Raw genomic sequence first — 14,874 nt, forward strand, 5'->3', positions numbered from 1 at the left:
ATTCAAACGACAAATCATCACAACAAAGGGTTAAAGGCCTACTTTAACTCCATTCCTCTGTTGCTACCGCGGTTCCCAAGGTATAAATCTGGGTCGGGGTGCAACACAGAATGTTGTCAAAAGGACAACCCCGGAGAATGTCAAGCAACCAAGCGTAAACTCAGCTTTACAGTGACTGAGCACATGGCGCTTCTGTGTCTTGGTCAAGGACAACAAAAAAGAGAGTTCAAGTTATTTAGAGGTATTTTTCTTTCTGCTGGCTATTTTAAAAAAGCATTTGGACAACTGCTCTCAAGTATACAAATAGGCTCCAACACGGCTAAGTGAAGTCAGTGCTAACACTTTAGCATAGCAGGCTTTGTGCTAATGCTTACTTAAAGTGAAAGTCATCCCAGGGCCTTTTTCGGCAAATATACTTTTTTCGTGTAACAACTTTTAACGGAGAAATCACACAGTCACTAACAGCCGGACGTGGCTTAGGGCGCCCTCACACTGTCCTTCCGCAGCGCGCCCCGGGCTTTAGGGTCCTTGTCCCCCCACTTCTCCCCCCGCTGAAGATAAAACTCCTTTGTAGATACCCCATCTTTTCCTGTGTTTCTGCTGCACTGGAAGGAATCAGAGCCTCTAAAAATGTTCTTTTTTATCCATTTTAATTCAACAAACAAATTGTTTGACATCTATCGCAAACCTTGAGAGTCATAAAGGGAACATGAGACACAGAAGAAGGGAGAAAATGAACTGAAAGACTGACAGAAATGGAGTGAAAGGGGTCTCATTGTGAGTTCTAGTCACTACTCTGAAGTCTGTTCAGTATTCTGTCCTCAGCATTCACACAGCACTAATGAGCAACAGCCAAAGAAACATATACACACAACCCCAGCCCAGGCTCTACATTAAAGAAGTTGTCCCACTTTTACCGCATCCGCACTGATCAGATTAGTCAAGCGCCGCTGTTCTTTCACCGATTTAAATTCATCGCAAATACCCAAGAGGTTGGCACTTCACCTCCTACTTGTAGTTTATGGGAAAGAAGAGGAACAGCAGAACATACCTTTAACGATGAGGTCGGCATAGTTTGACACTCCTGACCCGCCGTCGGATCGGATGACGCAGCGGTAGCGGCTGGTGCTGCGCTGGGATGTGTCCCCAACGCTGACGGTTGCGGAGAAACGACGGTGGTTCACCACCCTGGTCACCATCAATGCCGTGTCCTTACCGTTCCACTGCTGCATAACGAGAAAGATAAGACCAGTCAGTTATTGGCAGAAGACCTGTAGCCTGTCAACGAATTCTCATTAAACCTTTCTAAACTAAACTTTATTGATCAGTGGTCACTGTCACTCATCAGTGAAATTTGACTTCTGCTTTTAACTCAAAGGAGTAGTGGGCAGCTGAAAAGCACCCAGGACTGCAATTAGGTACTTAGGGCGCACTCACACTGTCCTTCCGCACCGCGACCCGGGCTTTAGGGTACTTGTCCCCCCTCCCTCTCCCCCCGCGCCCCAGCCCCGTTTGTACTCACACTACCTGGGCCTCGGCCAATGCTTCTTGCTGTCCATACGTCATCACGCCGTAACACGTCACACGCATTGATCGCGTGTGTGTGGCTTTGTTTACAAATCTTTCCGTAGACCCCGGAGTTCTTGTGCGTCTTGTGGACTGTTTTTGAATATTTTCATCGACCAAATCTGCAGTAAACACTCCACCTCCGCATCACACCAACGTTAACCTTTCACCGCCATTGTTGTTGTTGTTAAATGTCCGCGCATGGTCCCTCCTTCTATTTACATGTCCGAACAGGCAGACATTACGCTACTGTCGTAGGGCTCGTGCTCGTGCTCGTGCTCGTACACGTGCGCACGCTCATGCTAGTACATGTGCAAACGGCTCCTCTAAAGCCCACCTCTTTCAAGTGGGCCGTGGGTGGCCCGCTTGCCGCAGTTATGCGCAAAACGGGTGCACTCACACTGCTTAAAGGTACTAGGCTTTAGCTGAAAAAATGGTTTTGGCCCCGGCCAGAAGGACAGTGTGAGTGCGCCCTTAGTGTCTTGCTCAAGGACAATTTAACATGTAGTCCGAAGCACAACCGCTCTATCTCCTGCACCACAGTTGCCCTTTACGAGTTGATGAAGAAAATATATGCTAAAGATTTCGTATGATAGCTAACAAAATATGACATTCTGACAGTAAAACGAAGACCAGTAGGCGATTGTGAGGAATTAACATTTAAACATTTCTTTTGACTGGTTAGAAAACGACTTTCTGTCCCATTCGGTTTACATTGTACCCGCCAATGGAGGGTGGCATTGCGGGTTACCAGGGTTGTCTGTTGTTAGGCTACAGAAAAATCTTTTTAAGTTGAGAGCTGGCTAGCTACTTGATTACACATCACTCAAAGAAAGAGAGGATAACATTAAGTACTGTTTTAAAATTAATTGATTAGTTGAACCTCTCCGGGAACCATCACCTTATCGTGGTGGAAAGATTTATGTGTCCCTCTAAACCTGAGGTGTCTGGAGCCTAGTGCTCCTGGTACGGTCTCCAATGATGGCAGAGTGGTCTCAGGCGAGGGGCCGGACTAAGAATGGTTCACAAAGACTCTATGGAAGAACGAGGAAGAGGAAAAGAGACCCTGCCCGGAGGAAGCCCGGGGCCCCCGTCTGGGCTTGGCTCCAAGTAATGGAGAACGACTTTCGGGCAGCACCAAGGTGTCTACACGTGAGGCTCTTCATTGACACTCTTATGTGCTATACTACACTGTCTCTTTATATCACCACTACATCACTTATTTGTGGTACTGTAACTTACTGCTGCTACACTTTACACTGTCTCTTTATATCACCACTACATCACTTTATTTATTTATTAATGGTTTACTGTAACTATCTGCTGATACACTTACTGTGCTTTAGGACATGCTGCTACATTTCACTGTGGTTTACTGTCACTGATAGCGTGCTCACACTGTCCTTATGGCCGCGGCCAAAACCGGTTTTTCAGCTAAAGCCTAGTACCTTTAAGCCATGTGAGTGCACCTGCTCCGCGCTCAACTGCGGCCAGCGGACCGTCCACGGCCCGCTTGAAAGAGGTGGGCTTTAGCGGAGCCGTTTGCACATGTACGAGCACGAGCGTGCGCACGTGTACGAGCACGAGCGCGAGCCCTACGGCAGTAGCGTTATGTCCGCCTGTTCGGACATGTAAATAGAAGGACGGACCATGCGCGGACATTTAACAACAACAATGGCAGTGAAAGGTTCATGTTGGTGTGATGCGGAGGTGGAGTGTTTACTGCAGATTTGGTCGATGAAAAGATTCAAAAACAGTCGACAAGACGCACAAAAACTCAGAGGTCTACGGAAAGATTTGTAAACAAAGCCACACACGCGATCAATGCGTGTGACGTGTTACGGCGTGATGGCGTATGGACAGCAAGAAGCATTGGCTGAGGCCCTGGCAGTGTGAGTACAAACGGGGCTGGGGCGCGGGGGGGAGAGGGAGGGGGGACAAGTACCCTAAAGTCCGGGTCTCGGTCCGGGAGGACAGTGTGAGCACGCTCTTAGTTCTGTAGGAAATGCTGCTACATTTTTAACATTTTTAACACTTATAACTTATCGCTCCTTCTCACTTATCTAGTTTGTACTTATTTCATTTCAGTATGCTGCTAAACTGAACAGTGCGTATTGTTGTATATTGTATATACCTACGTTTAACCACAATGTCTGTTGCACTCTGTCACACTTAGTTCATTGCTTGATTTATCTGACGTTAGCTTTATTTTGATTTGATTATGTTAGTTTATTGTTACTCTGATCCTTTCCCACCTTTGTATTGAAACTGTTGCAAAATAATTTCCCTCGGGATAAATAAAGCTTCTTGAATCTTGAATGTCTGAGTTTTCTTGGTGTCATTGGGCTGTCATTTGCAAAATTGCAGCAAGGTGCTGAAGCCATAATGGTTCAGACTGATCATTAGCCAACACCTGCTGCTCTCACAGTTTCTGAAGTATTTTAGTTGTTAGTGATTTCAAGATGCAAGCATCAAATACCACGGAGACAACCTCATATTGATATCAAAGACCGGGCAGGAAACAGAAGCAATTTGAACAGAGGAAGTCAGACATGAAACTAAAAACTGTACTGCTTTGCATATGATCCCCACATCCAATCTTCTGCACCACTGTAGTATTATCTGCCAATTTGGAGAAACATGCTTTCCCCAACTGGCCTCCAGTCAGGAGGGTCACCGCTCTCCATTGCAAATGTCATTACTGTACACAGCAGCCTTCTCAGTGGTATAAGCTCATGTGAAGTGAAAAGCTGTGCACGTGTAAACTACAACACACACACACACACACACACACACACACACATCACAGAGATGGGATCATCGGTGCAGAGTGGAACAAGGACTTTTAATCAATCCTGGAATAGAGCAGGACACGCTGGGGATGTTTGCCACAGTGTTCTTACTTGTTTTAATCTTTATTTTACATGTTTTATAAATAAAATGGCATGAATAAATTATAATGCAGCATTGCTACACTGTCCTTTTATGTAATTCAACACAATCGAATGGAGCAATAGATTGTTTTTTCTGATTTGTTAGTAGGTTCCCATCAAAACCATGAATTTAGGATACCTCATGTAAAGTTTTAACTGCCAAAGGACCTGTGTCCATATAGCGGTTTTTCTGCTATCCAGAATGACATAATTGACCAATCAGAACGGAGTATTCAGCTTCATTTAATCATAACAACAGCACTTTTGTTCATACAACTCATGCAACATACCATACAGCACACTAGTACGTGAGCATGATATAAGAGCCATAATACACACAGAGCTGTTCTGGACATCTTACAGTGTATTATTACTTTTAAACACACACACACACACACACACACACATACACACAATTGTTAGTGCTTTGTCGTCTCTCAGGTCTCTGCTGATGGTGGTGGTGCCTGCTGCCGTGGTCCTGCATGACGCTTCCTGCTGCTATTATAATCTATCACCTTAGCTGTGCTTGTTTCTACTATTCTGCTGTATTAATAAGTCATATTCACATTACTATAGATATTATTATAGTTACTGGAAGTGTGTCTGTCTCTGTCTTTGTGTCTGTCTTTGTCTCTCTCTGTCCATCTGTCCGTCTTTCTCTCTCTCTCCGGTGCAGACAGATGTCCGTCCTCCACAGAGCTGGGTCTGTCTGACGTTCCTGTCTGTTATAGTGAAGGTTTTCGTTGCCACCGTACTCTACGGGGGAATTGTTGGGTCTCTGTAAATCATAAATAAGTCATAGAGTGTGGTCTTTACCTACTCTGTAAAGTGTCCTGAGATAACTTTTGTTATGATGTTGCACTATAAATAAAACTGAATTGAATTGAATTGAAAAAATGTACGTAAGGGCGGCCGGTGGCTGGGTGGTTAGAGCCGTCACCCCATGTAAAGAGGCTGAAGGTCCTCAAGGCAGCGGCCGCGGGTTGGACTCCGACCTGCGGCCCTTTGCTGCATGTCTCCCCCTCTCTCTCTTACCCCATTTCCTTTCTGTCCTTTATATGCAGGCTTGGAAAACTGCCAAAAACTAATCTTGTAAAAAGAAATGTATGTAAATCTACAATAATTCATATACTCTGACTAGATTCACCTGTACACGTACTAAAACCTTTCAGATGAATAATTTACCAGCCTCACGAGACGATCCTGATCTCATAAGCTCCATTGTATTTTACTCGCAGATCAGTCTGGTAACGTGCGGAAGGGGACATTTGGAGACGTTTGCCAGTGTTAATATGATATATAGTATGATTGAGTAATATTGCTAATGATAGGGAATAGATTGTAGTAATATAATACATTGTATGATATTGATATTGATGTGATATATAGTATATGATATATAGAGTTGCATGTTGGCAAAGGAAGGTTCACCTAAACATTTGCATTCACCCTGCCATGTAGCTGTACAAGAGGCCCAACTCCTGCTGCAGAAAACATCCCCCGAACCATGACATGACATTGCTAAAGTTCAATTTTAACATTATTTTCCCCCGTCAGACTGGGGACGACTGAACCCAAAGTGTCTAAAGAAGGATAGTTATGTGATATTGAGTGTTTGGTTTTATCACAATTTGTAAAGTGAATTATAATAAACGCAGCTTACAGTATAAAATAATACTGAAGGGCCATTTATATCATTCGCATGGCGTAATTAACTTCTGTCTGTGCAGTGTGTTCTGATTTACAGTGAAGTTTTTTGTCATGTTTTGTTTGTGTACGTTTTAATTTATTAGATTGATGCATTATTATAATTGTATGCATGTGTCTTAGTTGCAGCATTTGCTAATGTGCAGCTAACGGGGATCATAATGTAAACCTTCAACATTTACTTCACAAACACACTGAAAGTACAGAACACACATGAAACACAAAGTCAGTCAGTAAGCTGACGTTTACAGCATCCTGTGTAAAAGCTCTGCGTGTACACTTCCCGCTGATATTATTAATACACACTAATAACAAGTTACTAACCTGTAGCCAGAGTTTATCGTGCTGGGACCATTTCCCTCCGGCAGTACACTGAAACGTAGCGTTCTGACCCACGTTCACCTCCACATTCTGCAGACGCAGGAAGTGCGGCGCTTTACCTGCAACACACACAGTTAAACGACACTGTAAACATTAAGGTAGACTATTCTGTAGAAAGGAAAAGTTATTTTTGTTGGACCAATAAGTCGATGGCTACGAGAGTCGCCATAAAGATAGTAAAGGATCTGATTTTCTTTACGTTTTTCAGTATTTTTTAAGGTATTTTTGGGTAATTTTGAGAAACAGTCTGAGATTCAATTCATTCTGTGTTTCAGACCTAATAAAAATTCAATAATCATGTATTTAAGCACTTGGCAGGCCACAGAAAGTTGCCATCTTGCTATTGAAGAGTCAGTAGATCCACACTGAATTATAATGGCAGATGCCACTGATAAAAAAAAGGAACAACATTTGCAGAAAAACCAACAACACTGTTAATTCAGCTCAATATTTCTGTCTGAAGCGAGGTGGAGTATTTCATTTGATGGCAATGAGACAGATGAGCAGGCAGACAATGAGACAGACTGCAAACCGGATGACTTTGGACTGGCATTGAAACCAGCCAGTGACTGGTTAATTTCATTTTTACCGTCTGCAGACAGAGAGAAACCTAACTGAGTATGCATCGATCATTTAACGATGATAATTCGCCCTGACGCTAATAGTCAGTTGATTACAAATGACAAGAACTTCAGATACGGAGGTTTTTTTTTTGTGTGTGTGTGTGTGTGTGTGTGTGTGTGTGTGGGGGGGGGGGGGGGTAATATGTCCTTCCTTATACATTCTTGTTTACATTGTTTCAGATGTTTTATATATTATATCAGTGAATACCTCTACTCTCTTCCACTTACTATGGACCCCACTTTGACTAATCTGATTAGAGATTGGCACAGTTGATCTTGGTGTTCTCTGTCAGACATTTAGAGAGGAAACAAAAAGCAAAGAAGAAAGGAAAAACTGATGGAAAGACAGCAAAGTAGCAGGAGGAAGACAGAAATGGCCAAAAAACTAAATGAAGAAGAAGTGATGCCGTGGGGTTAAGGCCGCTGCATCACATAACAACAACAACGGTGCTGCTATCTATGGGGAGAGATGGACCCATAGACTGAACTGTACTCTGAGTGGCTGCATGGGAATGAATTGGTCGCGGGTACAAGTGGCCGAATTGTGTTTCCTCAGGAGGGGGTCTGGAGTCTCCCTTAGAGAGAGGGTGAGAAGTTCAGCCATCCGTGAGTAACTCGGAGTAGAGCCGCTGCTCCTTTGCGTTGAAAGGAGCCAGTTGAGGTGGTTCAGGATCATCTGGTAAGGATGAACCCTAGGCGCCTCCCTAGGGAGGTGTTCCAGGCCCGTCCAGCTGGGAGGAGGCCTCGGGGAAGACTAGGTGGAGAGATTATATCTCCACACTGGCCTGGGAACGCCTCATGATCCCCCAGTTAGAGCTGGTTAATGTGGCCCGGGAAAGGGAAGTTTGGGGTCCCCTGCTAAAGCTGCTGCCCCCGTGACCCGACCCCGGATAAGCGGATGAAGATGAGATGAGATGAGATATATTTCTCCTTTTTCAGTGATGGTATAAGTCGCTAATTTGGTCGCTAGTAGCTTTTTATGAATAAAGTTGCTAAGAAGGTGTGAAGAGTCTCTAAATGTAGTTAGAAAGTGGCGCCTGTGAGGGCTTTGGGAAGGGGAAGGGGCTCCCAGCAGCACCCGCTGCTCAGTGAGGACACTAACTTTAGAGTGATTCATGCATCAAAAGTCTCCACTAACACTAGAAACAGTCGCTAGCTTTCTCTCTAGGATGGATGAGGATTTCGGAGACAGAGAGAACTAAGTAGGCCACAGAGCGATGCAGTAAGCAGTCTGGAGTTTTGTGAAGCAAAGTGTTTCTGTCAGATTTGAATGATGAAGACCCTGAGTTTAGACCTTCTTCCTGGCTCTCTGCCGTCTGTCTGCAAGCCTCACAATCTGTCCTTCACACAGCCTGTGTGTGTGTGTGTGTGTGCGTGCGTGAGTGAGTGTGTGCGCGTGTGTGTTGGGACACTATAAAACAGATGATGCTCAGTTGTGCAGGGTCAAACATTACAAAACGCACAAACACAGTCACTTACGGCAGGGGTGAGCCAGAACTCTTATGTCGTCGATGGCGATGAAACCTGGGTGGCCTTGAACTGATACTGCTTCGAATATTACCTGAGAGGAAAAGGAAGGAAGGAAGGAAGGAAGGAAGCAAGGAAGGAAGGAAGGAAGGAAGGAAGGAAGGAAGGAAGGAAACAGAAAGACAGAAAGAATCAGGTTGTGTCGACGTTTTCTCTAAAAGTAATGAAACCAAAGAAGAAAAAACCGTCTTTCTCCGGCAAACTGCGACATCTTGACGCCCCTGCAAACCCCAGGGGAATTTTCCACTGAAAGTCAGCAACTATTCCTCCCTTCACTTCATCCTTCTGTCTTCATCCCTATGCCAACCACACATGCCCTTCCTCCTCCTCCGCCACCTCCTCCTCCTCCTCCTTCCTGTCATCTTTCTTCATCTCACCCTCGTTCATCCTCTTCCTCTCTTCGCTTTATTCTCCCTCTATCTTCATCTATCATCTCTCTTGTTGTCCTCTTTTATTCTTTTAAATGCTCTTTTGTTTCTTTCTCCACCTCTCTTCCATCACATCACTCACACACTTCTTCTATTTTTGCATATTTCTTTGAACTCTGAATTTACACACACTGTCAGGGTGACAGGCAGTCAAGATGTGGCTGTCAAGGGGCCATGCACTTCTGACCCACACATATATACTCTACTCTATACACAAACACACACTATGGAGACCAACACACACATATACATGTATATAAATACATCTGTGCTGCGCTTGTCAGGATCCTCAACAGTATAAACCGGGACTCAGCCTGAATACTAAAGACTTGTGGGAAGACTTTAGTCTCTTCCTCTCCTTCAAAAAGTAAATCCCACATTCTGGCATGCATGTCAAGTTTCTTGATGTCAAAGACACAGGTATAGAGTTTCATCATGACTCTTGTGATGCCCCACAATGCTCTTTTTCTATCATTATGTCTTTCTCTCTCTAAAACAACCTAATATAGATGCTGAAAACGTTTTCAAGTGAGTGTTAGGTTACCTTAAAGGTTTGTTTTTAACTGTTTTTGTCCCTTTTTAACAACAGAATGTCATTTCTCCATGGGATGCAATTCCTCATTAGAGAGAGAAACACACACACACACAATGTTCCACATATCTGTGTGTGCGACACAGGGGTGTCTTTATTTACTGAACATAGCGCAGTCATTAGGTAAAACACAGTCGCCTTTGTGCTACCTCCATAAAACATCACAGCAGGGTATTTCTTTGCGTCTTAAACAAAACTGATACACACGTACAGAAAGAACAGCCATTAAATAGCAGAAGCTTTGTGTTTCCATGATAAAGAAATACACCAATGGAGAGAGGGCGTCCTTTTTCTGTGAAGTGAGGACGGTCGCACTTTGGTTATATTGAACCACTAGCCTTAACTGACTTCTGAGTGCCTAACTTATCACTGTTGACATGAAGTTATGTTTGAGAACTATTATTAAAAGCTACATAAAAATATATTTAGTTTGGTTCATTGATTACTCTAAATCACCCGTAGGTGTGAATGGTTGTCTGTCTCTGTTAGTCTCTGTGTGCCCTGCGATAGACTGGCGTCCTGTCGTGGGTGGACCCCGCCTCACGCCCGATGTCAGCTGGGATCGGCTCCAGCCCCCCCCCCCCCCCCCCCCCCGCGACCCCGACCCCGGGATAAGCGGTTGAAGATGAATGAATGAATGAATTAAGTCCGTTCTCTTTACATTGTAGCAGCCAATAGCGGCCGGCATTGCAGGTTGCAAGGGTTGTCTGTTGTTGCTATAGAAACAAGGAATCCGTGAGAGCTAGCTAGCTAACCGATTACACCCCACTCAAAGAAAGACTTCCAGTAATTGGTCAAAATGAGTCATTACCCTGTATGAGTCACTTGACATGGCGCAGGCTGATCACTTGACACACTCGCCAACGACCTGGCAACCCGACTACTGGAATTTTTTGTTGCGATTACGATCTTGAGACACTAGATGGTGTTGTTCTGCTCATTCCCCTTATTCAACCTTTACGAAAATATGTAATTCTTTGCACTAAATCTTTTGAGTAGTTTATTTTTATTTCACTGAATATGCGAACCTTTACCAACAAACACACAAAATAAACATATATGGATGAAAATAATAAAAATAGTATTTGTCGCTTGTATAGCTTCTCCTGGCTCTAAAGGTCTTATAGAGTGATCTTGATAGAGTATGCTTAAGTGTTAATCTTAATCAACAATGTAGACGGATTCATGTCCTCATTGTTAAACTGTAAATTATATTAATACGGAGCCCCCGCCACAGCGACTTCCTAGTTGATCCAAAGCAGAATTGCCAAAAACTGCAGTTCTCTGAGCGTCCAGTAGGAGTAGTTTGCTTAATGGAGCAGTTTCTCATATACCGCCATGTTAAACATCATAGTTTTTAATTGGAGGTTAAAGTTTATGAATAATTAGGGGCGTGGCGTCTTGAGTGACAGCTAGCCTCTGGCCCTCACTTTACCTCGGAGGTGAACGTCAGCCAGATGGACGAACCTCCCACCCTCCAGCGTCACATACATGCCCTTTTTTGATAAGAGGAAATGAGGCGGAGTCAAAGTCTGACAAGATGGCGACTCCCGTAGCCAAGGATGATTGGATCATTTCTTTATACAATCTATCATTAATGCTGATTCAAATGACTTACAGCTAACGTACACACTCTTCTTATGCTGCCCAAAAATATATCACGCCCAAAACATGGAGTGAGTCTGCGTGACGTCACCCACAGGTTTCTGAAAAGCCAGAGTGAAGCTCAAAAGAGGGTGGCTCCTGGTGGCTGCCACCTGTCATTAATGCCAGACTTTAATTACATTAATTCATTAATTCATCTTCAACCGCTTGTCCCTGTCGGGGTCGCGGGGGGCTGGAGCCGATCCCAGCTTACATCGGGCATTAGGCAGGGTACACCCTGGACAGGAAGCCAGTCTTTCGCAGGACACATAGAGACAGACAACCATTCACACCTACGGGTGATTTAGAGTCATCAATGAACCGAACACCTGCACGTCTTTGGACTGTGGGAGGAAACCGGAGAACCCGGAGAAAACCCACGCAGACACGGGGACAACATGCAAACTCTGCACAGAAGGGCCCCAGCCGGGATGCGAACCTGGAACCTTCTCGCTGTGAGGCGACAGTGCTAACCACTACGCCACATCAAAAATGTTATTTGTATCAGGCTGTGGGTCTGTGGGGATTGACTCATATTTGGAGCCAGCCTCAAGTGGCCATTCGAGGAACTGCAGTTGTTGGCATTTCTGTGATGGTTTCAATTTTCAGCCCAGGAGGTTGGCACTTCGTCAAAGCAGGGAAATCATAGATTAAACTGATAACTTTAATAAAGTTGGCCTTCAGTTTAGGTAATGAGGTTTATTTTCTGCTATGACGAATCAAACAGCCACGATAAAGGTCCATAGACAACAGTGTTTAAGTGACGTTTAGTTGAAGACATCTTTCATTTATTGGTCGTTTAGCAAAAGAATAAAAAAAAAACTCTTTGTTGTCCCTTTCACATCAATCAATTGTCAAAACGAGCATAAGCACCTCCCGCACTTGCCTGTCCATGAATTAAAGTAAATATTTCATTCAGGGGAGAAACAATTAAAAAGTCAAACATCCTCAGGCAGGACAGTTGACATGTTGACATTTTAAATATCTGCCTGACACATGACATTAGGGAGCGTAATTACATATATATATATATATATATATATATATATATATATATTTAATTATAGATGTCAATCACATTAAAGGACGAGTTTAATCTCTACAAGGGGGAAGGGCAAAGAGCAGCAGACAGCATTAGAAATAACGTTTCCCTCATCATTTGTGTGTGTGTGTGTGTGTGTGTGTGTGTGTGTCTGAGTGTGTGTGTGTGTGTGTCTGTGTGTCTGTGCGTGTGTGTGTGCGTGTTACCTGATAGGAGTTCGGCCAGAATGTAGAAATGGCGAGTTCAGCCTTCACCCAGCCTTCAGTAACAGTATCAGAGGCGTTCCAGACCGGGTTGCCTTGAGCGCCTCCATTCACCTGCAGGCGGACAATAAGAAGAGACAGAAAATAATAAAATGAGATTTAGTGGATGACCAGAATGATATTGCATCAGCAGGTTTCAGAAAGTAAAACTGGGAAGTTTGACTCTTAGGGCGCACTCACACTGTCCTTCCGCACCGTGCCCCGGGCTTTAGGGTACTTGTCCCCCCCCTCCCTCTCCCCCCGCGCCCCAGCCCCGTTTGTACTCACACTACCTGGGCCTCGGCGAATGCTTCTTGCTGCCTGTACGTCATCACGCCGTAACACGTCACACGCATTGATGACGTCATGGCGATGCGTGGCTTTGTTTCCAGATCTTTCCGTAGACCTCTGAGTTTTTGTGCGTCTTGTCGACTGTTTTTGAATCTTTTCATCGACCAAATCTGCAGTAAACACTCCACCTCCGCATCACACCAACGTGAACCTTTCACCGCCATTGTTGTTGTTAAATGTCCTCGCATGGTCCCTCCTTATATTTTCTATGTCCGAACAGGCGCACATAAATTACGTCAGAACGGTCGTAGGCCTCATGCTCGTGCTCGTACACGTGCAAAGGCGCTCTACAAAAGCCCACCTCTCTCAGACGGGCCGTGGACGGCCAGCTGGTCGCAGTTATGCGCGGAGCGGTTGCACTCGCACTGGTCAAACGCACTAGACTTTAGCTGAAAAAACCTGTTTTGGCCCGGTGCGGAAGGACAGTGTGAGTGCGCCCTTAAGTAAAACTGTTATTTGTATCAATTTTAACTAATGTAATTACACCGCAGCTTATAATATATTCACTCTATTTATTCAATTATCTCTGGATTCCTTAATATTCTAACATTTATTCCTTATTTCCCTCAGTTAATTAATTAGTCAATTACTAAACACTTTCATTCTCCGATCCAGTGACTTGTTAATCCCCTTGCTCAGTCGCTCACAGATCTTCATCCATCTCTTTATTTCACGACTTATCTTTTCATCCCTCTCATCCATCTTTACATTTTCACTCGTCCGTCCTTCGAACACGCCGTCCTCCATCCAAAGCTCCCTTACAACCTTCCCAGCTCTTTATTCTACCCATCTGTCCATCAGTGCCTACAGACCACGATATAAAACATTCACTCTGCTCCAGCAACACAGAGAATCTATTAATGCACACACACACACACACACACACACACACACACACACACCAGCATTCTTCCCTCCTTGATGAAGAATATAGGTTTGTTTGTTTACCTGTTTAATCCGTTCACTCTATCAGCCACTTCATCAGTGAAGCCATCCCTCCCTGTCAGATAGTCACTCACACACACACACACACACACACACACACACACACACACACACAAACACACACCTTAATGTAGACGTTGAGTGTGCCAGGGCTGGCTCCGTCCCGGCTGGACAGGGAGTACAGGAAGTCGATGCAGTGGGTGTCGTTCTCCTTCAGCGTGGGCATGTAAAGATGAGCCTTCTGCCCCGACGCCCGGCCTGACGCGTTCACGACCATGAACGAACCTACAGCCACACAGACAGGAAAGACAGGGCCAGAGACAGTTAAAATATGATCATAACAAACTGTTTGGGAGCAATTCAGAAGGTCAAACCAGGTTCCCTGCAATCATTTGTTTGGTGCTACAGGTCGGTATCTTCCCAAGGTTTCTTTCAGAGTTTGTTAGTGTGCTGCAGAGATGGTCGGGCTAGGTTTGCGTAGCGATCGACTGACATTTGACGCAGCAAGAAAAAAGCAAAAACAACTCAAGCTCTTTAATCCACCGGAGCCGTATATCAGCGTCTTAATGTATCCACGCCCCAAGGGTTCTGAACCACGGAGTAAAACACATTTTCTGCTTCGACTCGTCGTTTAAGTGTGTTTTAGTTTCTGCTTTATGGCACTGGATGGATTTTTTATGTGTCGGCGGGCTCCATTTGGCTGACTGCCACCAGCCAGACTGAGAGTTAGAAGTGACTGGGAGACAATTTGGCAAGAGAGTCGGAGAAGAGGGATACTGAATCAAGCAGGTGTGACCGTGCGGTTCTAACAGCGTCTGTGTGTGTGAGTGTGAGTGTGTGTGTGTGTGTGTGTGTGTGTGTGTGTGTGTGTGTGTTTGTGGTGGTCAGCTGCT

The 14,874-nt window shown here is 44.6% G+C and overlaps 1 protein-coding gene across 1 annotated transcript in view; it reads right to left on the reverse strand.

Annotated features, from left to right (window-relative positions):
* Positions 1 to 14,874, reverse strand: part of ptprt (protein tyrosine phosphatase receptor type T) — a gene marked incomplete at its 3' end in the record, with an annotated part of 451,455 nt that overhangs the window by 322,552 nt on the left and 114,029 nt on the right. Inside the window, exons 3-7 of the mRNA XM_083939813.1 lie at positions 14,106 to 14,266; positions 12,650 to 12,760; positions 8,690 to 8,771; positions 6,531 to 6,646; positions 1,052 to 1,226 (exon numbers count right to left, since the gene is read on the reverse strand). Coding sequence (XP_083795939.1) covers positions 1,052 to 1,226; positions 6,531 to 6,646; positions 8,690 to 8,771; positions 12,650 to 12,760; positions 14,106 to 14,266 — 645 coding nt within the window. The remainder of the gene's footprint in view (positions 1 to 1,051; positions 1,227 to 6,530; positions 6,647 to 8,689; positions 8,772 to 12,649; positions 12,761 to 14,105; positions 14,267 to 14,874) is intronic.

The sequence above is a fragment of the Echiichthys vipera genome, assembly GCF_963691815.1.
Source record: "Echiichthys vipera genome assembly, chromosome: X".
Taxonomy (NCBI): domain Eukaryota; kingdom Metazoa; phylum Chordata; class Actinopteri; order Perciformes; family Trachinidae; genus Echiichthys; species Echiichthys vipera.